Source organism: Hippopotamus amphibius, chromosome 2 (assembly GCF_030028045.1).
Source record: "Hippopotamus amphibius kiboko isolate mHipAmp2 chromosome 2, mHipAmp2.hap2, whole genome shotgun sequence".
Classification (NCBI taxonomy): domain Eukaryota; kingdom Metazoa; phylum Chordata; class Mammalia; order Artiodactyla; family Hippopotamidae; genus Hippopotamus; species Hippopotamus amphibius.
The window spans coordinates 12,300,530-12,325,402 of NC_080187.1; the positions used below are offsets into that span (position 1 = coordinate 12,300,530).

Genomic DNA, 24,873 nt, shown 5'->3' on the forward strand with positions numbered 1-24,873 from the left:
AATATAAATGGTGCAATGACTTTTTTAAAACCTATGAACCATGCTAAGCAACATACTCTAGAACTCAGAATGAAATACCTCTGCTGATAACCTTTTTAAAAAATCGTTTCTCAGAGGCAAAAATCCATTTGGGTTTCTCTATTATCATTCACTCATTTACTAAACACCTCTTCTATTTCAAGACAATCAAATAACTATACCAACACCCAATGCTACTAATCCTTCTGTACTCTTTTTTCCCTTCCAGTAAGAAAACTACTTGCCCCAAACATGCACAACAAAAAGACAACTATATTCTATAATCAATGAACTGCCAAAGAATCTTTTATTGCAGAAAGCAGATTCCAAGAGCAGCCTCCAGAGATGTTTGCCAAAAAGCGCCTCTAACTTTAAAACACTTCAGCATGGTTATCAGCTGAACAGTTATATACTTACTGCGTTGAATCTATACATACAATGTAACAGAAAATTAAATGGCTTCTTCAGAAAACATAGCTTTTTAATAAAATAAGGTATGGCCATCACATTGTTTCAATCCAAATATGGCATTACAGTGCCATTCTAAAAATAAAGCTAAGTCCCATGTGATATGCAGCCTTTTAGCTATGTTCATTTCCTTTTAGGGCGCAAGTTTCCCACAGGAAAATTATTCAATGTTTGGCAAAACCGTCGCAAATCACGTATAGATAAGGCACAACCGCTAACTGCACCATTGATCTTTTCCTGCTTTGCTATTGTTGATTCTCCTTCAAAGTGCTCCATCATGCGGAGGCCCAAGAAGCAGGAAATACTCGAGAACTTTTATCGAACCAAAGTGAACAAGAAAAGTGTCATTTTGAGTAAAGAGGTGTTGAGGTAATTTACAAGTCATCTAAATTAGAAGACACAAAATTATTATATACAAAGTCATATTCCAAATAAGTTTCTGAAAACTGTGATGAATTGCAAACACTTATTTCAATTGTTATTTACATTACTGAGCAAAACTGCACATCAAATGCCCTCTTGGTACTTAATACAGATTGTATTATTTGATTTATTTTATTCACCTAAAGATTTTATAAAGTGTTACATGCTAAGGATAAAATCTTCTCAAAATCACTCACTCTCATTGCTCATCGGTAAAGCGGAATGTATGTCCAGCCAGGAACACTTTCTCCAAAGTTTCCAAATAAAAATGCAGCTGTGGCGTGTCATCATCCCTGTCCCAGCTCCCCCTGCTTCCCGCCATCTTTTCCTTTTCCCACACCCAAGGTCATCACGCAAAACTCAAGCGCTCCCCTTCACAGGGACAGACCGAGGGGCTGAACTAGGGTCCCGCGGCGGTGGCGCGGGTGCAGCGGGCCAGGTCGCGGGGGAACCCCGGGCTGGCCACGGGCAGCCGGGCTTGGCCTCGCGCTGGGTCACCCGGACACACATAATTCGCCTTCCATTTTGTCAAAAGCTTCCTGATGAAAGAAAGTGCCCTAATACAACACATACACAAAAAAGATCCATTCCTCAAGCTATATTTTTATATAACCAAATCAATCAAATTGTGATTTCTAAGAAAATGTCTATGAGTGTTTCATAATGCTTAACAAATATTCAGTTTTTCTTTAAAAAACTAGTTTCTTTTGAAAATAACAAGTTTTAAGTCAAAGATTTAAGTATGCCTGTTGAGTAGCAAAAATACATAGCAGCTGTAAAATGGCTATCTATGTTGAAATGACTTTACAACTCTATAGTTCCCTGCTTTTATATAGTTAACAAAGTACTCTATTTGAGAAGCTGTGTTTGAATGCTATTAGTCACAAACATCTCCATCAGTGAATTCTTGAACTGCATTAAGAATTCTGTAAGAGGTCTGCATTCATATACATATTCATAGACTATAGGTATACGACCTGGGTTTCAATGTTCATTTGAATTATATCTATTTATACAGCTTTCAGGCAAAAATATTTCCTTGACCCCTGATATATAAGAAAAATCATGTTTAAGATTTTAATTTTCCTACTAAAGAGCAAATCTTAAGAAACAATTATTTAAAGACTTAAAAGCTATCTTATTCTATCATTAATGAATAAAGCTATAATTAGATCTTTACTGACCTAAAAGCTTAACAGCAATAGGTATAACACTAACCAAGGTCTATTAGTATCTATGTAGTAATGGCTTATTACGTAGGCAGTAAGAGCCCTCCTGGAATTAAATTCTTTTTATGTTTTTCTAGTTCAAATTCCTGGGAAACAGCAACTTTAAAAGGTACTAGATAAGCAATGATCTTCAATTTTATTTCAGAAAAACTTCATCCTCCAATCTTACTAGCAGTACAAATAATATAAATACCAATGAAGGTGTTCTAGAACCACCCATTTCATATACTTTTATTTCCCCTAACAAACATTTCTGAAGTGACCGCCACTAATCAAGAAAACTTTCTAGGATTTTTCAAATCTTAATTTGTTTGGTTGAAAGTACCAATGGAAAGACTTTATTTTATTTAATCCAAACCAAAATCTCAACACTTGTTTCTTTTTTTCCAAACCTGATGGAAATGCACATTTTCTAAGCACTTGACCAATGCTGAACAATCCTCTGGACTTATTTTGGTGTCATGATTGAGTCTAAGAGAGGTCTATGGGCTAGATTCTAGTCCTAGTTCCGCAACTAATTTACTCTGTCACTACTCTGGGTTTCCCTTTCCCCACTTGAGAAAGGAAGAATCTAGATTATGACCTCTAAGGGATGTTCCAGCTCTGTCACTTTAGTCTATGTTATTCACCTACTCAAAAACCTTAAGTCCACCTCCAGTTCCTAATTAGAGTCAAATCCCTTAACCTTTTATTCCAGATCAGGTAGCCCCAATTTACCTTTCTGACCTTACTCCATTACACCTCAAATTGAAACCTCTGATTCATCCATATTGCCCTATTCACAAGGAAGCTAACTGCACCTGCTAACATGTACTGACTGCTTTCTGCAGACTAAGCACTGTGCTAAGAGCTTTACATGTATAGCTCATTAATCCTTAAAATACTTGTATGAGACAGTACTATTAGTTAAGGCAACAGAAACTAAGAGGGATTATGAACCTTGTCCTAGGTCTCACAGCTAGTAACTCTTAGGGCTAGGATTCAAACCCAGGTCTGCATGCCTCTCAAGCACATACTTTTTAATCACTACATATTACACGGTCTCTCTAGTCCTTAAGTATATAAATGGCCCCTCTTCACTGAGGCCTTTGAACCTTAAAACACCCTTTGTCACAGTTTTATTTTTTTCCTAATACAACTCATTTTTAAAGTTCAATTAAAGTGATACCTCTTTACTACTTCAGTCCCAAATTTCCCTTCAATCTCTAATCTATTAAAGCTCTTACTGTAGCCCCAATGACTTGTTCCTTGATAAAGTACATCTAAATAAATGTATCTTAATGTCCGAGAATTGTACAGGACTAATTCTCCTGCGGAACATTCTGTAAAAGCAGGACAAAATACATAAAACATCAGTAACATGAAGGAGTAAACCATCAAGGCAGGGCTTTACGGGTTTATGATCCCTTAGAAAAAGAGGCTCACCAAGCCCCTCCACATTAACCCAGGGCCTTTCCTCTGAGGGTATTTGCAGCAGGCCCTGGAAATTACTGGGAGATTCTGACTCTGTGTGACAAGGTAATAACACCAGCAATCTTTTACTGAGCGTCTATGATGCCACCATGCACAATTCTATATACTTAAGATGTGACACTACCACACTTTCACAATAATTTAACAAGAGGATAAAATCCCATTTTACAGAGTGGAAAGCCAAGGGCCAGGGATTCCAAAATCCATGTTCTTTTCACTACCTTCTTTTCTATCTCAGAAAAACAGTGACCTAAGAGTAAAAACACAGTAACAATGTAAAGAGTTTTACATTAATGCAACATGCATCTGCTCTTGAATTGACTCCTATAATATGAGTCATCTTCACTTAAAGGTAAGTATCCTTCTGAAGTTCTGATAGATTAAATTATCTAATAAACTGTCAGAACTAGGATCTAAATTTTGTTTTATTTCCAGTGCCTCGGAAGGCTACACATATATCTTTAGTACAATGATTGCTAACAATACATGATGTTAACATAATTTAAGTAGGAATGTTTTTGATTCCTACAAATATCATGTCACGAGGGAGGATTTTTTAAAATGAAAAAGGCTTTTAAGTCAGATTCTGCTCCCCAGGGGCCAATGAAGACAGAGACCCACAAATGGATTTTTTTTTTTTTGGTCTAGCTATAAATAAACAGCTTTGGCAGTGGGGGTTTCCCCAGTCTTTCTGGAAGAATTTTCAGAAATATATCATGCTATTTAATACTGTAACTTTTGCTTTCTCCCCAAAATACTATCTTACTAATTCAATTCAACATATGTTTATTGAAAGCTAAGAGACATAATTTAAAGTTTTATCTTGAAAAGACTCTTGTATTTTGTTCAAAGCCAGTACAATCTTTCTGTAACAAGCCAATAAATCATTACGTGACTACAATCATGGCAATTTAACATAAAGGTGTGCTTTTTACTTTGCTAAAGGCTTTCTCATGTCATATATTGTTTGATAATTGTAGGTCACTTTATTAGGGTCTTCTGTCTATTGATCCTTTGGGTTCCTTTAACCCTGTCCAGCCGAACATTTTATGCCAATCTCATTCAAGGGGCGGGGGGGAGATAAGACTATAGAAATCTTACTCTACCCAGAACTCAGCCCATCTCATATACTGCCTTCTAAGGAAATCTTTCCTTACCTATGAATATCACACAGTGTTTGCATTCCTCTTGTTATCTCAGAATGCCAGATCTTACATTACAGATACCTGTATACCAGTGCACACACTAATCATATACATAGATGATGTCAAAGAAGATGCTCTCTAATATCTGCTGTCTTCTCTTGGGAAAACACTAAATTAAAAAAATCTAGAAATATTCAAACATATTTATGAGGCATAGTAGTAGTAGTAGACGAGGAATCAAAAAAGTCTCATAGCCTCAAAACTCAGCTTTCACAATTGTCAAAGACAGATAACATCCCTTTTGCCTGTCTTCCTAAGAGGATGAAATGAGATGATAAATAAGAAATCGCTCTGTACATGGCCATAGGTAATACAGTGCTATCACGCCCTCATTTTCTACTTCAGTAATATGTTCTAAACCTACACTTACTGGTTTCATTTCCGTTAAAATTTATCTCCCTTTCCCTAAGTCTGGCCTATGCTTTTCATAAAAAGTAATACACCTACGTAGCTGTAAAAGTCAAACCATACAAAACCTACAAAGAAAAACTGCAGACCCCTCATACCTCCCACCCTATTCCCTGCTGCCCAAAGGCAACAGCTTTCACCTTTTTTTTTTAGCTGTTTTTTTCTTCTTTCTACCTCTGAACAAAATGCACAACTGGCTACTTTCTGGCTTGTTTTTTGTTTTAAAGACTTTCTCCTATGGGAGCTGATACTGTAGCTCTGTTACAGTCCCACCCCACTTGCCCTCCACACATACTTCCCTGCCCCCATCAAGACTCTCAATATAATTTTGCTACAATTTTTGGCTAACTCAATATTGCTCATAACTGAATAATAGACTATATCATGATTAGATTTCCTTTCTTCTTTAATTTTCTGTTTTTTTCTAAAGTTACTAACTATGAAATTTTTTCTTTCCCCCAGTGTTCTATGTATCTATATTTGTAAGGCAGGTAAATATTTTGAGAACTCGCATAACTCAAAATGGGTTTTACCCTCACATTTGAATGAAAGCTTGACTGGACATAAAATTCTAGGTTAAAAATCACTTCTTAAAATTTTGAACTTATTCTCAATTATTTTCTTGCTTCAATGTGGTAGAAAGTCCAATGCTATTCAGATCGCCGTACTTAGGATGCTTCTATTGTCCAAGCCCTACTCCAGACCAAGAAGCTTTTAGGTTTTTCTTTATCCCAGTGTTCTGAAATTTTATGATTTGCCAACACAAAGTCTTTTTATTACATTAAGCTGCTTGGTCCTTTTCATTATGGAAACTCATATCCTTCAGTTCAATACATTTCTCTTTGTGATACCTGAGAACTTCTCCATTCTTTTTCTCTAATCTGTTTCTGAAAATCATGTTAGTCAGATATTGGGCCTCCTTGATTGTGCCTCTGTCTTGCTTTTTATCTCCTTTATTATCTTTTGTTTCACTATCTGTTCTATCTCAATTTTACCTTCCAACTTTTCTAATTTTTGAAAATGTAGTTATATTTTTAATCTCAAAAGCTTTCTTGTTCTCTTTCTTTTTTTTGTGGCATCCTATTTTCTTTAATGGATGCAAAATCTTCTCTGAAAATATTATTTACCAATGCTGGGTTTTGTTTTTTTTTTTTTAAGTTTTCTTCTGTGACGTTGTTTTGGCTCGCTCTGATTTCTTCTGTTTGGGGCTCTGTGTATTCATAATACATTTTCTCAAGTCTATTCATAACACTTTCTCTGGGTTGCTGTTGATATTAAAAGAGAAGGAATAAAAGACTAATAGGAAGCTCTATATGCATGTGTGGGATTCGCTAACTGATGGGCATCAACTTAGGGTGACTGGGCAGGGACTGTCTGAATCAAAAGCCCTCAAATACTGGCCCCCAGACTAGACTCCTCTTATCTCCTGCTTAGAAGGTTTAAGGCTGACTAAGAACATTCTGGGAGTGTAGTGGGAAAAGGATTATTTAATAAGCAGATTTTCTCTTGATACTCATGTTTTCAACAAGGTATCTTAGCCCCACTCTCAGCTACACTTGGCATCTAGAATGTCTGTGGTTCAATCTGCTATATTTAGTAGGAAATCTGTTACATGTTTTCCAAGTATAGGAGTTAGCTGATATATTTATAAAAGTTTCTTAATCTGTAGGCCTAAATTTGTTCACCTGTAAAGCAGAAATATAAAAAAAAAACTACCTGATAGGTTTCTGTGAGAATTACATGAGGTAAGAATGCAGGCTCTGAAGTCAGAAAGACCTGGGTTTGAATCCCAGATCTTCCACTTATTAACTGTTTGACTCTGGCAACTCTAAATCTCAGTTTTCTCATCTTTGTGATGGGGTTAATAATAGTCACTAGTTCATAAAGTATTGGAAGGATTAAATAAGACAAAGTTTATAAAATTCTTCTGAAACATAAGCCTCAGTTAACATTTATATTGTTGCCCACAATGCTTTCTACACCTAAAATTACACACACAAGTGCACACACACACCTCCTATCAGCCTATTTAAGTCTTATTCAGGACTTGGCTGAGTGAAGCCAAACTCCGACTCCTCTGCAAAAGCAACAAGGTAGAACAGGAAAGGACAATGCATTAGGAAGTAGGAAGTCTGGGTATTATCATAAATGGATGTATGGCCACTGGACTGGTTTCCTATCTGGAAAAAGAGAGAATCAGACGAAACAATCTCCAAGGTCTTTTACAGCTCAGATGTCCCTTCCCATCTCCCCTGGGGACAATCTGACTTTCAAAAATTTAATGTTTCTATTCTAATTACCTGACTGATACTGTTAATTTTTATAGGTATTTTCATATATCTTGTTTTTCCAACTAGACAGTATTTATTTGTTCCATGAAAACCAAGATGAGTTGCTTCCCCAAACTAACAAAGTAATAAGGCCATCCTTTGAATATTAAATCAGAAAACAACGTTTTATGGTAAAAGTGATATATAAAACCACCTCAAAGAGAAAGAAAGAGCTAGTAAGCTTGTAAGACTGTTAAAACTTGCAAGAAATTTTACTAAAAGATAAGTAACAAAAGAAGTTAATTTAACTAAAGAAATAATATGTCAATTAGAAGGTAAGTTGGTCAGTACTGGAAGCACAGACGATTTCAACTTTTATTAGGATCCCAATAACCAGGTTGTCTGATTGCGGAGATGGGCCATCAGGCTCAGTCTTATACCAGTAAATGTTCACATTACAGAACCATATTCTGAGATTCCATCCTCACCAAGCAATATTCTGAATAAGGTTTGGCTTCCCATGAAGATCTACCAATAGAGAAAGACTGCTCCCTACTGCCAGCACTGATGTCTTATTTTACACTAATAAAGTGACATTATGATTTTATATACTGGCATACATGAACCTGCCCCAAGAAACAGACCCATGGTATACCAACTGTCCCACCAGCAGGCCTTGGTAAATTCCTCCAGATAAAGTCACTCTGTGAAGCTTTTTGAAAGACAGATCACAGATTTTTCCCATATGAAACATCTGAAAACTATAAAGTTCCATAAGAAAGGAATCATGGGATCCTTCTTTAAATCCCTAAAGCCAGCTAGCTATACTATCTGGCATCTAGTAAAGCTTGCTACATAAGCACTTCTTCAATGCTTCTTAAACTTTCCCTGAAAGCCACTTATTGCATACTACAATTTTCCATATCCTATAGCAGTATCATAAGCACTTCACTCTGAATACATGACCAACAGTGTGTTAAGAAAGGAAGGGAAGATAGAGCTAGAAAATGGTAAAGACCAAAAGAAAAAGCAAAACCAAAGAATTAGAACAATTTCTTTCATCAAGCTATCCTATTCTATTGCTCTTCTTTTGTTGTGACTGATTTTTACAGCTTACCTTATCTGGATCTAGAGCCAAGATCTCATCCATGCTATGAGAAATTGGCAGTTTGATAACACTGCCTGAAGCTCCCTGGGCTCAGGCTACACAGTTTTCAGGAGTAAAGTCACCTAGCATATAAAAAGCACACACACTCCCACACTAGTCTCTTGGTACTAAAAAGAGATATTTATTATTTAGAGTCTAGAATGGCCTTGAGCAAATGGAAAACTGTTTATGGGCTATGGACTACCCTTTGAAAATCACTGCTCTACAATGACTAGAAGTAATAATAGTGACTAGAAGTAATAAGTAGAAAGGCTCACTCATTAATTCCATAAAACTTACTAAAACTTCTGCTCTAAATCAGGTCCTATATTAGATGTAGGGGATAAAGGTAAGAAGAGACACTGTCCCTGCCTTTAGAGACTTTAGAAACAAGTAAAGTGAGTAAATGTAACAGTTTTATGTTGAATTTAAAGTTACCGTCATTTCAGAAAGGTGAGAGTTCATCATGCCTCTCTTCTCAAATTTGGGATTGCTAAGTAGCATGGAATAGTCACCTAGCTTTGACCTTCAAAGATCTTACTTAGGGGAATACCACAATTATTATGTGCAACTTCCTTAGATGTAAAACTATAGCAGATACAAATAACCGTATTCATTTTTATTTTCAAAGCAATTTACATATTACAAAGTTCTTTTACATCCGTTATCTAATTCCTCAAAGTAACCCTGTGAAGGATGAAAGGAGTATTATAAATAGAAAAAGTTAAGTGCTTAGAGAAGCGACTAGCCCTTACAAAACGAGTTAATTAGTAACAGAAACCTAGATTCTCAGTTCAAAGTTCATTTCACATATCATGATTCCCTTATCCAAATTTTGAAGAAAAGCCAAGTGACTCATTTATAGCCATAAGAAATGTCTAGAGTATTCCTTGGGTATGCAAAATATATTAATATTATGTACATTTAATATAAAATATTTAGTTTTTCTTCAACATGAAATAGAAAAATTATGCAAAAATCAACACAAATAATGACTTACCAACACTTCAAAAAAATTTCATAGTTCCATGATTCTCCCCCAACCTTAAACTTCCCCAAATCTCCTCATATATCAATAAATTCTGGTCTGCCAATAATTTATTTCACAAATTTTTTGATACAAAAACACAAAGTCAGTAAAATTCCTACAAAGCCATCAAAAGCAGATGTTTTAATCAAATCTGAAAAGCTGAGGAAACTCCCAGAAATCACTCTACTGTCTGGGAACTTGTAACCCTGTTGCTTCATTTTCAAGTTCAAAGAGGTGAACAGTAAATGCATTTAACAGTACAAAAATTCAAGTTTTCCCAATCCTTAAAATACTGAGGCCATTATTCAAGTAAAAAGGAAAAGCCATTATAAAAGGCTCAAAAAAGTATTCATCCAGCAATAAACCTTAAAGAAAACCCTTTCCAAAATGGAATTTAGCATAAAAGCCAACAGGTCCATGAAAAATTCAAATATCCATTCTGGTATAAGATAACTCTTTCATTAAAGTGGAGCACTTGTCCTTTTGTAATTGCTTTTTTCATCGTCACTGAAATCACTGTATAAAAACACAACTAATTACAAATATAACAATTAGCAATAGTCTTATTTTTAAATTTACTATGAAATAATTTTAACACAATCACCAAAAGCTTATGCTTCCTCTGATATCAGTCATATATCATATAAAGTTAAATAGGCTGTCTTGCCAAAGCGTAAGGTAATTGACTCTAAAAATAAATTTTTTCTCACTCTTAACTAGTCAGATTGGTATTTAAACAAACGTCATTAAATGTTGCGCTAAATATGCCAGGATGAAAAGGTTACTTAAATGCAAATTCTCCAAATGTATCACACAGAAACTGGCCTGGCCATAGGAGACTGTTATGACTGCATCCAGGCATATCCTTTCTCCCCAGCATAGACACGCTACAAGAAAACAAAAATTTTAAAGCAGTATATAGACAAGGAATGTGAGAATAGAACTGATACGTGGAAGAAAGCTTAGAGTTTATAAAGTCCAATGACTACAAGATAAACTGGAAAGACATCTGATATTAAGTATCAGTTCGGGAGGGGTGCTTCATTTTTCTTTAAAATTACTATATCTACTTAGTTTCTACTTTAGTTTTAGGCTGAGACACAGATAGAGGTTCTAATGTAAGAAAACACCACCACCACCAAAAAAAAAAACCTCTGACAACAACTAAATTTGGTACTAGGGCAAAAATATAAAAATCTATTAACAAAAGCTCTTATTAAAAGAGTTGCTGTCCTTACAGTCATTAAAAGATCAGCTTGACTAGCCACTGCCAGAAAACTAAACAGACATTTCCTCATTTCCATAAAATTCCCACAAAATCTTTTCCAAAAACTTTTGTTTTCTCTAAGATGGAACCCTACTGCAAGAAAAAAATTAAAAGGGCTCAGTCTCCCCGAAAGTAAAACTGATGCTGAAGTCTACTGATTTAACATAAGTTTTCTACAAGAATTAATCTTTATGAGTCCCATATCTGCTGAACTAAAAATCGACAAACTGTGCAAATTTGAACAGGTTACATTCTCTGACATATATGAAAAAAGGGAGATTTTGTTTATTTTTAGATCTGTGACACTTAAATAAGGGGAAATTGCATACAGCTATTTTTCAGAATCTAACAGAAAAGGTTTTTCTACTTCAAATGGCAACTTAAAGCCACTGCTAACATAACTTGCAATTTCAATATGAGTTTTAAATTTCGAAACAACTTACAGTCAAATTTTCTAATACTAAAAAGCAAGCAAGCTTTGGGGAAGAACTCAGAATCTGAAGTTTAAATGTTTATATTAATACTTGTTCTCTTAAGAATATTTAAGTAGAATACATTTGAGGTTAAAATCAAATCAATCTCTAAAAACCTAAAATCATAAGAACACTATCCTTTATTTTAAAAGGGGGTAGGAGGTTTTCTAATATCATGATGGAAAACCAAAGCATATAGGCCTGTTTTATAAATATCCACGTCCTTCCTTGGACTCAAAACTCCACTTTAACCGATTTTCCTTGGTTTTCTTCAATCTTCCATCTCACTGAACACCACTGTCACATTTAGATTACAACATCTAGCCAAAGGGAGAGATCATATAAGTTCCCTGAAGACTTCCAAAACATTAAAACCAGTAGAAAAGCAGAAGAAATACTTTCATGCCTGGAGCTGCTGAGAAATCCTTCTCTCCTTTTAGAAAAATAAATCTCTCGCTCTAAACATAATCGCTTTTAGGAACAAAACATCACTCAACATACAAATACACAGCACTCTCAATTAATAATTCTACCGATTTTGCTAGCACTTTGGCTTAAAAAAAAAAAAAAGCCTATTTAGGAAAGGAACTGTGTCCCATGGATTTTCTTTTTCCAGGAACAGAATACCAATAGAGACAGAATTTCTCCTTTTCTCATTCAAATATGGATTCCTTACCATTAAACTGAAAGATGCTTTTAAAAAGAATTAGTTGCTACTTTATTAGATGATTCCATTTAACCACAAAGAGAACACCTCAATCAACCCCTCCTATTTTAAAAATGAACTAGCTAAATGTACAGCGTATTTTCTGACTCAGTTGCTTAGGACACCTTTCTTCTTGATATTCTAATATTTCAAAAAGTCTCTAGACAAAAAGAGCAAAGGAGACTAAAGACACATTTTAATGTATTTTTACCATTATAAAAATGGCAGCCACCAGCCTATCATTTAATTATTTTTCAGCTTATTAAAATGCATTTTGCTATAAAAGAGAAATGTAAATTCAAATATTCTCAATACACACATATTGAGAATATACAAATATTCTCAATACACACATACACAAAGGCATGGGCAAAAAACCACAATCACTTTCAGTACACACATTTGTTTAGGTCTCAGTGAAGCATGGCACAAAACGTAGCTTAGTTTTTTTTAGTAAATTATATAATTTGTACTTTTGCTTCATGGTTCAATGCAAAAATTTTATTTTTTTAAAGTTTTTTTTTAATGTGGACCATTTTTTTAAAACGTCTTTATTGAATTTGTTACAATATTGCTCTTTTTAAATGTTTTTTGGTCAAGAGGCATGTGGGATCTTAACTCCCTGGCCAGGGATCGAACCCGCACCCCCTGCACTGGAAGGCGAAATCTTAGCCACTGGACTGCCAGGGAAGTCCTCCAAAATTTTAAATTAATGTTTAAGTTTTCACATTATTCACTGTATTGAGAATTCTCTCAAGAGAATAAGACAAAAAACATTTGGCTTTCTGAATGACAATATGGAAACCTGCAATGTCGTTACACTTTGACATATGTAAAGAAAATTTTAAAACCCTGTTAATTCATCACTGTATTTTAATACTCCCTGTTAAAAGAAATCAATTGTACATGAAGCTCAAACAGCTGGAAAGAACCCAGAAAAGCAACAAGAAAACGATGACTTTTAAAAATGCTGACGCTTTTCACACCCAGGTTCAGTCATGCCAGCTGGAGGGAGGTGTTAGATATGGCTTTATTCGTTTTAAGCCTGAGAAATACAGTCATTTCCATGACATTATGAAAATTGGAACCAAGAGCAATTTATCTTCATGGTCCTAATTCTCCTTATTCAAAAGCATTAAAAAAAAAAATCATTTCTGCAAACATAAAAGGTATTTTGGATGGGTCATTTGTTAGCTATTGCTTAGAGTCAAATTATTTTGTCCCATATTTCCCAGTGAACTAGAAATACAAAAAGATAAAAAGGAAACACACACACACACATACACACACACACAGGCACCACACAGTAACCCTATATCTGAATCACTTCAGACATGAAATCCATTAAGGGGGCCTTTGCTTCTAACTGTGTAAGCGTCCTTAGCTATCATCTGACTTGCACAAGAAGTACACATGGCCCCTGAGAGGCGCTTTAGTCCCCTTTGGAAGACACTGTTGGAAAGACTATAAATGACACAGTTGCAGAAGCTATTACTAATAGCAAGCCAGGTGGTCAAGAAGGATGCGAAGCGGTTGCTGTGGCCAGTGGAGCTCTCCAATAACAAGTAGATGATGTATGGCAACCAGAGGATGTAAAACACACTAGTAATTCGGAGCAGGACCATAGCATAGCGCTTATCGGGACAGGCCTGCACCTCCCCAGTCTCCCCACTCTGGCTGCTGAAGCGGGCTTGCCTTTCGCTGATTTCCTTTGTGTGCTGCTGGCAGATGCGGAAGATGTTGAAATAGGTGAAGCACACAATGAGGGCTGCTGGGGCATACAACATCATCACGATGAACAGGGTGAAGTGGGGGTTAGTGTGCCAGGACTCCGCACACCACTGAAACACATCTCCATGATATCCAGGTTTGCCCCAGTGGAAAAAGGAAGGCAGGAAGACCAGGGTGGAGTATAGCCAAATCAGGAAAATACACAGACGAAGTCTCCAGGGCGTAACCAGGGTATTATAGGTTAAAGGTTTAGTGATGGCAATATATCTATCGATGCTGATACAGGCCAGAGAGGCCATGGAGACACTCTTCAGAACTGATACTACAAAACCAAATACCTGGCAAGTCAAGGACTCCTCTACTGGAAGCGGGTAGTGGAGGAGTGATAAAGACGGGACCAGACAGCTTACCCCAACCAAGAGGTCAGCATATGCCATAGTCTGGATAAAATAACTTGTAGTATGGTGGTTCAACAAAGGTGCACAGTGAAATACAAAAATCACAATAATGTTGCCAGAAATAATCAACACAGTTAGAAAGACAATAATGAATACTTCCAAAAGGCAAAAATTGACAGTTTCCAAATAGCCAAATGCCAAGAGGCAAAAAGGGTGGCTGCTCTGATTACCATCCAAGGTAGAGTTCATCTTGAGCTCAGGAGTGATCTTTCACTTCATGCTGCCGCTTGGCTGCTGCCAACAGTTCAAAGGAGCAGCTGCTGTCATTGCGGTCAGCTCTGTGTGTCTGCAATAACGCCCGAGGAGCCTTAGTCCCCAAGCTCCTGCTGCTGCTGCTCTGGTGCATTGCCTGCAGTGCAATTCCCCTTTAAATCCTTCTTGGAATAGGGAGAACCAGCAGCAGTTGTCTGGCCAGTCCCAGATGCGGCCATAGTACCAGGTTTACCATACACATAGCACCAGGGGAGTAAGGCAAACTCTGGGTACAATGTCTTCAGGCCAATGAGGGTAGGGGGTAGGGGCAGAAGAGAAGGGAGGAAGATAAGGACTTCAGCAGGAGTTGTAATGAGTCTCCTCTGAACAGCTGATAGAAGAAAAGGAAAGAGCATTTTACATTTTGTATCCAGTGTCCTAATCAAGAACCTGGCTAGCTCAGGCTGGTATCACCCCTCCCACTCTATCCCACCCCACTCGGTACAATCGTTCATGGCTACCGTCAGTAGCACCCCACAATAACTGGTCCTTACTCTACAGAGGAGGCGCCGCAACAGCAAGCTTTCATGATCAACATAAAATAAAATCAATTGCAAGGCAGATCAATCTAACCCCAATTCCTTTCATTTAAACTTTTCGGGGAGAAAAGGAATCTGCTTATAGCATTTAATTACCACTAATAAAATTAGCCAAGATAAACTTATTTTCTTCATTGACTCCAATGTAATATTTTGCCTCTTAGAAAATATTTCAACAGCATTGATCTGTCTAGCTCAATTTCAGAGTATTACCTGTAATTTTGCACGCTGCAATCCAAACAAAAGCCACAAAACATCCTTAACAGCAAGCCTTGCAAAGCAGGAATGTGCCTCAGCCCCGTTTATCGCAGAACTGAGACAGAGAGGGAGGGGATAAAGGAGTAGGAGGGGAAATAGGAAGAAGAGGGGGCTTGGGAAAAGGAAGAGGTGGGGGAGGGGAAAGAAAACGCCTGTGTGTGCACACACTCTGGCATCTTTAGCAGCTCATTAGAATTCATTGCCAGAGAGGTGCTCCCTGATTTCCAGACTGCACAGTGGAGGAATAACTTAACATGCCTGCAGTGCAGTGTTTGAAAGCTGTTTCCTCGTCTGTCTGGAGTCCCCCTCTTAGCAGATGAGCAGAATTCAGACTGCTGCTAGTAAGGAGAAGAGGTAGTAACCAGGACAGAGAGCAAGCCAGGAATTAGATTGAAACACACTGCCAGAGGGGTAATAGTGAGAGGAAACTCCTATTTTCTGGTAGCATTTCCTACAGAACAAAGAGCAGTTAAAGAATGAAAGTGTGTTAACAGTGCATGACAACTGAGCAGTCACAATTCAGCACAAGAAGTTCTAGCTAGAAGGCCACATATTTTGCATTAATTTTCTCTCAAGATTCACTAAATATGGATCAATTTTAAGAAACATGACCAAAATAACAAGCAAACTTAAAAATTAAGTTTTCAAGAGAAAAAACAAAGAAAATCCCATCCATTCTGAATACTGCAGAAACAGCACACACAAAGAGGGATCACATTGTTCCTGTATTCAACACTATCCTACAGTTTTGAGATGCCATTACTTGCTTCTAATTTGCTGAGAAGTGGTACATAAACATACAAACAAAAGATGGACAAGCAAATGCACCCAATTCTACCCAGGTCTGAAAACTGCAGGAAGTTTCATAGTACAAACGAGCTTTGTATCCTAGAATACACAATCTTGTTTGTGCCTACTTAACATAAGGCAAATTGGGATTATATCGTAGTCTTCAGGTGAGGTCACAAATGATGACAATTTTCACCTAATTGGGAGTGTCAAATTATGACAATTTTTAGTTAATTAGAAATGTGTATTTTTAGGATCTTTCCCTCCAGGTATCTTTGGTCTCTCAATTCATTCTTCTAAGTAAAGTTTCACATAACTCAGTAGAGTAAAATAAAATAAACAAATGTTGACATTTGTACACATTCCAGAAGGCTGGAGATTTATGTTATGTGACCCAACTTTCATTTTTTCTTTCACACACATGGCTTCTCATTACAGGCAATGGTCACTCATTATCAGAATTCAATCAATTACTTTTTAAGATCTGAAGCACTGTGCTTATTTTCCTTACCTTATTACATGAAGATAAGGAACTCAAAAAACCTACTGAGCATAAGCTTGATAGCTTAATTGACAGGTCTTACCTGGAAAGATGGCCAAGTGTGGCACAACAAAAAGAGCCATGGCACTGAACACCCATGTGGCTCAAATCCTTGCTTCCTTGCTCAATATTACTTAGCCTCTCTTAGCCTTACTTTCATCATCTGTAAAATGAGGATCATACTCCCTATTTCATGAGGTTGTTGAGCAATAAAGCATATAGTGTACACAAAAGGCTTACCAATACCTAGCACACAGGGGGTATATAATTTTACTTTCTTCTCATACCACTCAGTCTTCCTAAAAAGTCTGTGTTTCCCACCAGTCATACTGCATTGCTAGAGGCTGGGCTCTTCTAAATCCTCAGGTGCCCTCTCTTACTGTGACTGCCCAGCTCTAAGCGCTGTAACAACAGTTATCTGGATACTATGCTGCCATGCATTCCTCAAATACATTGAGGCTATACATATGTAAGGCAAGAAGAAAAGATATGGCATTAATTATTCCCACTAGACAAATGATTTCTCTGCCTATGTCTCCAGACCTGATTTCACTCCTGAGTTCCTCTTTCCATCTACAATTTGCCTGCTGGTCACACATCCTCTGCCTGGATGTCCTAGAGAGACTTTAACTACAGCATGTCCAAAATTAAATACATTTTTTCCCACCTAATAAGCCTCTTTCTTTTTTTTTCCCAGCATTTTCCCAGGCACTCAGATATGAACTTAGGAATCATCTTGACCACTCTCTCCCTTAATATACCATTCTTAGTTACCACATCTTGTGAATCTATTTCTACAATGGCTCTCAAATTCATTTCCTCCTTTCAGTTTTTAATAAATTTAGGCTATCATTACATACTGTCTGGACTTCGAGTCTTGTTCACTTTTCTGATCTATTCATTTCTGCCTGGTTAAATATCCAATTGCACATGCTTAACTATGGTTATTATGAACTCCAATATTCAAGAAGAGTCAATGGCTCCTATTGCCTTTCCAGTCTGATCTCACTATTCCAAATCCCCCAAATATCCTTGCCCTCCAGCCAAACCAGGTTACTCACTATTCTATACATTTGACATAAACTTTATTTTTGAACTCCCATATTTTGAGTGCTTAATAAATATTGGATTAAAAAAAGAATGATTTCTGAGAATTATATTTCAATATGGAAAAACCATTTGCCAAAGTCAACAGCCTGGGCTTTTCTAACGACTTGTAAATTTGGGCACATAGCATTCTCTTATTCCATCTCAGGTTTCTCATGTATGAAACTAGACAGTTACACTGATAAAAACAGATATTATGGGACTTCCCTGGTGGCGCAGTGTTTAAGAATCCACCTGCCAACGCAGGAGACATGGGTTTGATACTTGGTCCGGGAAGATCCCACATGCAGGAAGCAACTAAGCCCATTCGCCACAACTACTGAGCCTGTGTGCCTAGAGCCTGTGCTCCACAACAAGAGAAGCCACTGCAATGAGAAGCCCGAGCACCACAACGAAGAGTTGCCCACCGCTCACCACAACTAGAGAAAGACCGCGCAGCAACAAAGACCCAATGCAACCAATAAGTAAATAAATAAATAAATTTATTTTAAAAAACAATTACATTAACTGATAACTTCAAAGAATTAAAACTGTTACAAATATGGTATGAAAACCACAAGCTGTTATAATACCATTAGTACAATAGTAGCTCTTTCAATTTTGTTTCTATTTTAGTGAAACCCCTCTAGAAGCTACCATCAAAATATCCATAATAGAAATTAAAAAAAAAAATCAGTCAAGAGTTAAATATTTTGTTTTGGATTAAAGGAAACCATTTTCTTCAGAGGAGATAAATTACTGATGACAAAGAAGAGCAATAAATCTGTCCTCACAAACATCTATGCATACATTTCCCTTTCAAAATAATGCAGTTGCATGATGTATCTTTTTTCCATAAAAGAGTATTTCTGTATATATGACTGGAAGAAAATACATTAAAAATCAATTCTATTTTTCACTGGATGGGGGGATTACAAGTGATTTTTTATTCTTTATGGTTTTCTCTGTCTTGTGAATTTGCTATTTTAAAATCAGGTTAAAAAAAAGAAAAGCTAAAATAATATATAACATGTAGCTTTTGGTAAAGTTAACAAAAACCTGGTCATATGATGTCCTCCTAGAGCCACACTGAATAGATGATGCCAGGTTAAGTCACCTATCTCATGGGGCTCAGCTCCACCTGTTCTTATGTCATCACTGCAATATTCCTTCAGTCTTTGGTAAGCAATTTAATTCAGAATGGACTCTCACAGCCCCAGTTAAAAATTCTTACAGAATGAGAATATAACTAGATGAACCATGTGAAACTGTTCATATTTAACCATTTCATTTCTGGTTAAGTATTATCTGATCTACAAAAATGGCAACTTGCATATGGCTCAACCTCACACTAAAAAATTAAAATAACCAAATCACAGATTGGGAAGAATCAAGATGGCAGAGCAGGAGGACGTGTGCTCACTCCCTCTTGCAAGAGCACCAGAATTACAACTAACTGCTGAACAATCATCGACAGAAAGACACTGGAACTCACCAAAAAAAAAAAAAAAAAAAGACACCACACATCCAGAGACAAAGAAGAAGCTGCAATGAGATGGTAGGAGGGGCACAATCGTGTTAAAATCAAATCCCATAAATGCTGGGTGGGTGACTCACAAGCTGGAGAACAGTTATGCCGCAGAAGTCCACCCACTGAAGTGAGGGTTCTAAGCCCCACGTCAGGCTTCCTAACCTGGGGGTCCAGAAACGGGAGGAGGAATCCCCAGAGAATCAGACTTTGAAAGCCAGCGGGACTTGATTGCAGGACCTCCACAGGAAGGGGGGAAACGGAGACTCCACTCTTGGATGGCACACAAAAAAGTGTGCTCACCAGGACCCAGGGGGACGGAGCAGTGACCCGACAGAAGACTGAACCAGACCTACCGGCTGGTGTTGGAGGGTTGCCTGCAGGGGTGGGGGGCAGCTATGGCTCACCAAGGAGACAGGGGCACTGGCGGCAGGGGTTCTGGGGAGTGCTCATTGGCCTGAGCCCTCCCAGTGTCCGCCATTAGCCCCACCAAAGAGCCTGTAAGCTCCAGTGCTGGGTAGCCTCAGGCCAAACATCAAACAATGTGGGAACACAGCCCTGACCATTGGCAGACAAGCAGATTAAAGTGTCATGGAGCTCCGCCTACCCAGCCCAACCCACCATCGGTCCCTCTCATCAGGAAGCACCCACAAGCCTCCTAGATAGCTTCCTGCACAAGAGGGCAGACAGCAGAATCAAGCAGTATCAGTATTTCAACTTGTGGAACTGAAAATCACAGCCACAGAAAGACACAGAAAATGAAAAGACAAAAGACTTTGTACCAGATGAAGGGACAAGATAAAACACCAGAAAAACAACTAAGTGAAGAGGAGATAGGCACCCTTACAGAAAAAGAATTCAGAATAATGATGGTGAAGATGATCCAGGACTTTGAAAAAAGACTGGATGTAAAGATCGAAAAGTTGCAAGAAAAGATTACCAAAGACCTAGAAGAATTAAAGAACAAACAAACAGAGATATGCAACAATAACTGAAATGAACAATACACTAGAAGGAACCAATAGCAGACTAACTGAGGCAGAAGGGCAAATAAATGACCTGGAAGACAGAATGGTGATAATCACTGAGGCAGAAAAGAATAAAGAAAAAAGAATGAAAAGAACTGAAGACAGCCTAAGAGACCTCTGGGACAATGTTAAATGCACCAACATTCGCATTATAGGGCTCCCAGAAGGAAAAGAGAGAGAAAGGACCTGAGAAAATACTGGATGAGATTACAGCTGAAAACTCCCCTAACATGGAAAAGGAAATAGCTACCCAAGTGCAGGAAGCGCAGAGAGTCCCAGGCAGGATAAACCCAAGGAGAAACACACCAAGACATATAGTAGTCAAACTGACAAAAATTAAAGACAAAGTTATTAAAAGCAACAAGGGAAACACAACAAATAACATACAAGGGAACTCCCATAAGGTTAACAGCTGATTTCTCAGCAGAAACTCTGCAAGCCAGAAGGAAGTGGCATGATATATTTAAAGTAATGAAACGGAAGAACCTATAGCCAAGAATACTCTACCCAGCAAGGATCTCATTCAGATTTGAGGGAGAAATCAAAAGCTTTACAGACAAGCAACAGCTAAGAGAAGTCAACACCACCAAACCAGCCTTACAACAAATGCTAAAGGAACTTCTCTAAGTGGGAAACATAAGAGAAGAAAAGGACCTACAAAAACATAAACAAAACAATTAAAATGGTAACAGGAACATACATATCGATAATTACCTTAAATGTAAATGGCCTAAATGCCCCAACCAGAAGACACAGACTGGCTGAATGGATACAAAAACAAGACCCATATATATGCTGTCTACAAGAGACTCACTTCAGACCTAGGGACACATACAGACTGAAAATGAGGGGATGGAAAAAGATATTCTATGCAAATGGAAATCAAAACAAAGCTGGAGTAGAGATACTCATATCAGATAAAATAGACTTTAAAATAAAAACTGTTACAAGAGACAAGAAAGGACATTACATAAAGATTGAGGGATCCATCCAAGAAGAAGAGATAACAATTATAAATATCTATGCACCCAATATAGGAGCACCTCAATATATAAAGCAAATGCTAACAAATATGAAAGAGGAAATCGACAGTAACACAATCATAGTGGGGGACTTTAACACCCCACTTACACCAATGGACAGATCATACACACAGAAAATTAATAAGGAAACACGAGCTTTAAATGACAATAAATCAACTGGATTTAATAGATATCTATAGGACATTACATCCAAAAACAGCAGATTACACGTTCTTCTCAAGTGCACATGGAACATTCTCCAGGATAGATCACATTTTGGGTCACAAATCAACCCTTGGTAAATTCAAGAAAATTGAAATCGTATCAAGCATCTTCTCTGACCACAATGCTATGAGATTAGAAATCAATTGCTGGAAAAAAACTGTAAAAAACACAAACACATGGAGGCTAAACAATACGCTACTAAATAACCCACAGATCACTGAAGAAATCAAAGAGGAAATCAAAAAATACCTAGAGACAAAAGACAGTGAAATCACAACCATCCAAAACCTATGGGATGCAGCAAAGGCAGTTCTAAGAGGGAAGTTTACAGCAATACAACCCTGCCTCAAGAAACAAGAAAAATCCCTAATAAACAATCTAACCTTACACCTAAAGAAACTAGAGAAAGAAGAGCAAACAAAACCCAAAGTTAGTAGATGGAGAGAAATCATAAAGATTAGAGCAGAAATAAATGACATAGAAACAAAGAAAACAATAGCAAAAATCAACAAAACGAAAAGCTGGTTCTTTGAGAAGATAAATAAAATCGATAAACCTCTAGCAGGACCCATCAAGAAAAAGAGGGAGAGGACTCAAATCAATAAAATTAGAAATGAAACAGGGTAAGTTACAACGGACACCACAGAAATAAAAAGCACCAAGAGAGACTACTATAAGCAACTATATGCCAATAAAATGGACAACCTGGATGAAATGGACAGATTCTTAGAAAGGTATAAGCTTCCAAGACTGAAGCAGGAAGACACAGAAAATATGAACAGACCAATCACAAGGAATGAAATTGAAACTGTGACTAAAAATCTCCCAACAAACAAAAGTCCAGGACCAGATGGATTCACAGGTGAATTTTATCAAACATTTAGAGAAGAGCGAACACCCATCCTCCTCAAGCTCTTCCAAAACATTGCAGAGGACGGAACACTCCCAAACTCATTTTATGAGGCCACCATCACCCTGATACCAAAACCAGGCAAAGATACTACAAAAAAAGAAACTTACAGACCAATATCACTGATGAATTTAGATGCAAAAATCCTCAACAAAATACTAGCCAACAGAATCCAACAACACATTCAAAGGATCATCCACCATGATCAAGTGGAGTTTATCCCTGGAATGCAAGGATTCTTCAATATACGCAAATCAATCAATGTGATACACCATATTAACAAACTGAAGGATAAAAACCACATGATCATCTCAATAGATGCAGAAAAAGCTTTTGACAAAATTCAACACCCACTTATGATAAAAACTCTCCAGAAGGTGGGCATAGAGGGAACCTACCTCAACATAATAAAGGCCATATATGACAAACCCACAGCAAACATCATTCTCAATGGTGAAAAACTGCAAGCATTCCCTCTAAGATCAGGAACAAGACAAGGATGTCCACTCTCGCCACTACTATTCAACATAGTTTTGGAAGTCCTTGCCACAGCTATCAGAGAAGAAAAAGAAATCAAAGGAATCCAAATTGGAAAAGAAGAAGTAAAACTGCCACTGTTCGCAGATGACATGATACTATACATAGAACATCCTAAAGATGCCACCAGAAAACTACTTGAGCTAAGCAATGAATTTGGTAAAGTTGCAAGATACAAAATTAACACACAGAAATCTCTTGCATTTCTATACACCAACAATGACAGATGAGAAAGAGAAATTAAGGAAACCATCCCATTCACCGTTTCAAAAAAAAGAATAAAATACCTAGGATAAACCTAACCAAGGAGGTAAAAGACCTGTACTCAGAAAACTATAAGACACTAATGAAAGAAATCAAAGAAGACACAAACAGATGGAGAAATAGACCATGTTCTTGGATTGGAAGAATCAACATTGTGAAAATGACTGTACTACCCAAAGCAATTTACAGATTCAACGCAATCCCTATCAAATTACCAATGGCATTTGTCACAGAACTAGAACAAGAAATCTTACAATTTGTATGGAAACGCAAAAGACCCTGAGTAGCCAAAGCAATCTTGAGAAGGAAAGACAGAGTTGGTGGAATTAGGCTTCCTGACTTCAAACTATACTATAAGGCCACAGTGATCAAGACAGTATGGTACTGGCACAAAAACAGAAATATACAACAATGGAACAGGACAGAAGGTCCAGAGATAAACTATGGTCAACATAGTTTATCTCTATGACAAAGGAGGCAAGGATATACAATGGCGAAAAGGCAGCCTCTTCAATAAGTGGTGCTGGGAAAATTGGTCAGCAACATATAAAAGAATGAAATTAGAACACTCTTCAACACCATACACAAAATTAAACTCAAAATGGATAAAAGACCTAAATGTAAGGCCACACACTATAAAACTCCTAGAGGAAAACATAGGAAGAACACTCTTCGACATAAATAACAGCAACATCTTTTTTGATCCACCCCCTAGAGTAATGGAAATAAAAACAAAAATAAATAAGTGGGACCTAATGAAACTTCAAAGCTTCTGCACAGCAAAGGAAACTATAAGCAGGATGAAAAGACAACCCTCAGAATGGGAGAAAATATTTGCAAACGAATCAACAGACAAAGGATTAATCTCCAAAGTATATAAACAGTTCATGCAGCTCAATATCAAAAAAACAAACAACCCAATCAGAAAATGGGCAGAAGACCTAAATAGGCATTTCCCCAAAGAAGACATACAGATGGCCAAGAGGCACATGAAAAGCTGCTCAACATCACTAATTATTAGAGAAATGCAAATCAAAATTACAATGAGGTATCACCTCACACTGGTGAGAATGGGCATCATTAGAAAATCTACAAACAATAAATGCTGGAGAGGGTGTGGAGAAAAGGAAAGGCTCTTGCACTGTTGGTGGGAATGTAAACTGATACAGCCACTATGGAGAACAGTATGGAGGTTCCTTGCAAAACTAAAAATAGAACTACCACATGACCCAGCAATCCCACTGCTGGGCATATACCCAGAGAACACCATAATTCAAAAAGACACATGCACTCTAATGTTCACTGCAGCACTATTTACAACAGCCAGGACATGGAAGCAACCTAAATGTCCATCAACAGATGAATGGATAAAAAAGATGTGGTACATATGTACAATGGAATATTACTCAGCTGTAAAAAGCAATGAAACTGGGACATTTTTAGAGACATGGATGGACCTAGAGACTGTCATAGAGTGAAGTAAGTCAAAGAGAAAAATAAATATTGTATATTAACACGTATATGTGGACTATAGAAAAATGGTACAAATCAACCGGTTTGCAAGGCAGAAGTAGAGACAAAGATGTAG

General features: G+C 37.3%; 2 protein-coding genes across 6 annotated transcripts in view; both read right to left on the minus strand.

Annotated features, from left to right (window-relative positions):
- The window catches only part of RABGAP1 (RAB GTPase activating protein 1), a 169,929-nt gene that overhangs the window by 52,249 nt on the left and 92,807 nt on the right, over positions 1–24,873 (minus strand). The window lies entirely within an intron of this gene.
- On the minus strand, positions 13,132–15,345 carry GPR21 (G protein-coupled receptor 21). The gene is made up of 2 exons (XM_057720396.1): positions 15,311–15,345; positions 13,132–14,889 (listed from the first exon to the last, which is right to left on the minus strand). The coding sequence occupies exon 2, from the start codon at positions 14,493–14,495 to the stop codon at positions 13,446–13,448; it is 1,050 nt and encodes a 349-aa protein (XP_057576379.1). The 5' UTR covers positions 14,496–14,889; positions 15,311–15,345; the 3' UTR covers positions 13,132–13,445.

What these genes read in the sequence shown, in the direction of transcription:
- GPR21 (XM_057720396.1), bottom strand. Translation starts at nt 14,495, where the DNA reads ATGAACTCTACCTTGGATGGTAATCAGAGCAGCCACCCTTTTTGCCTC.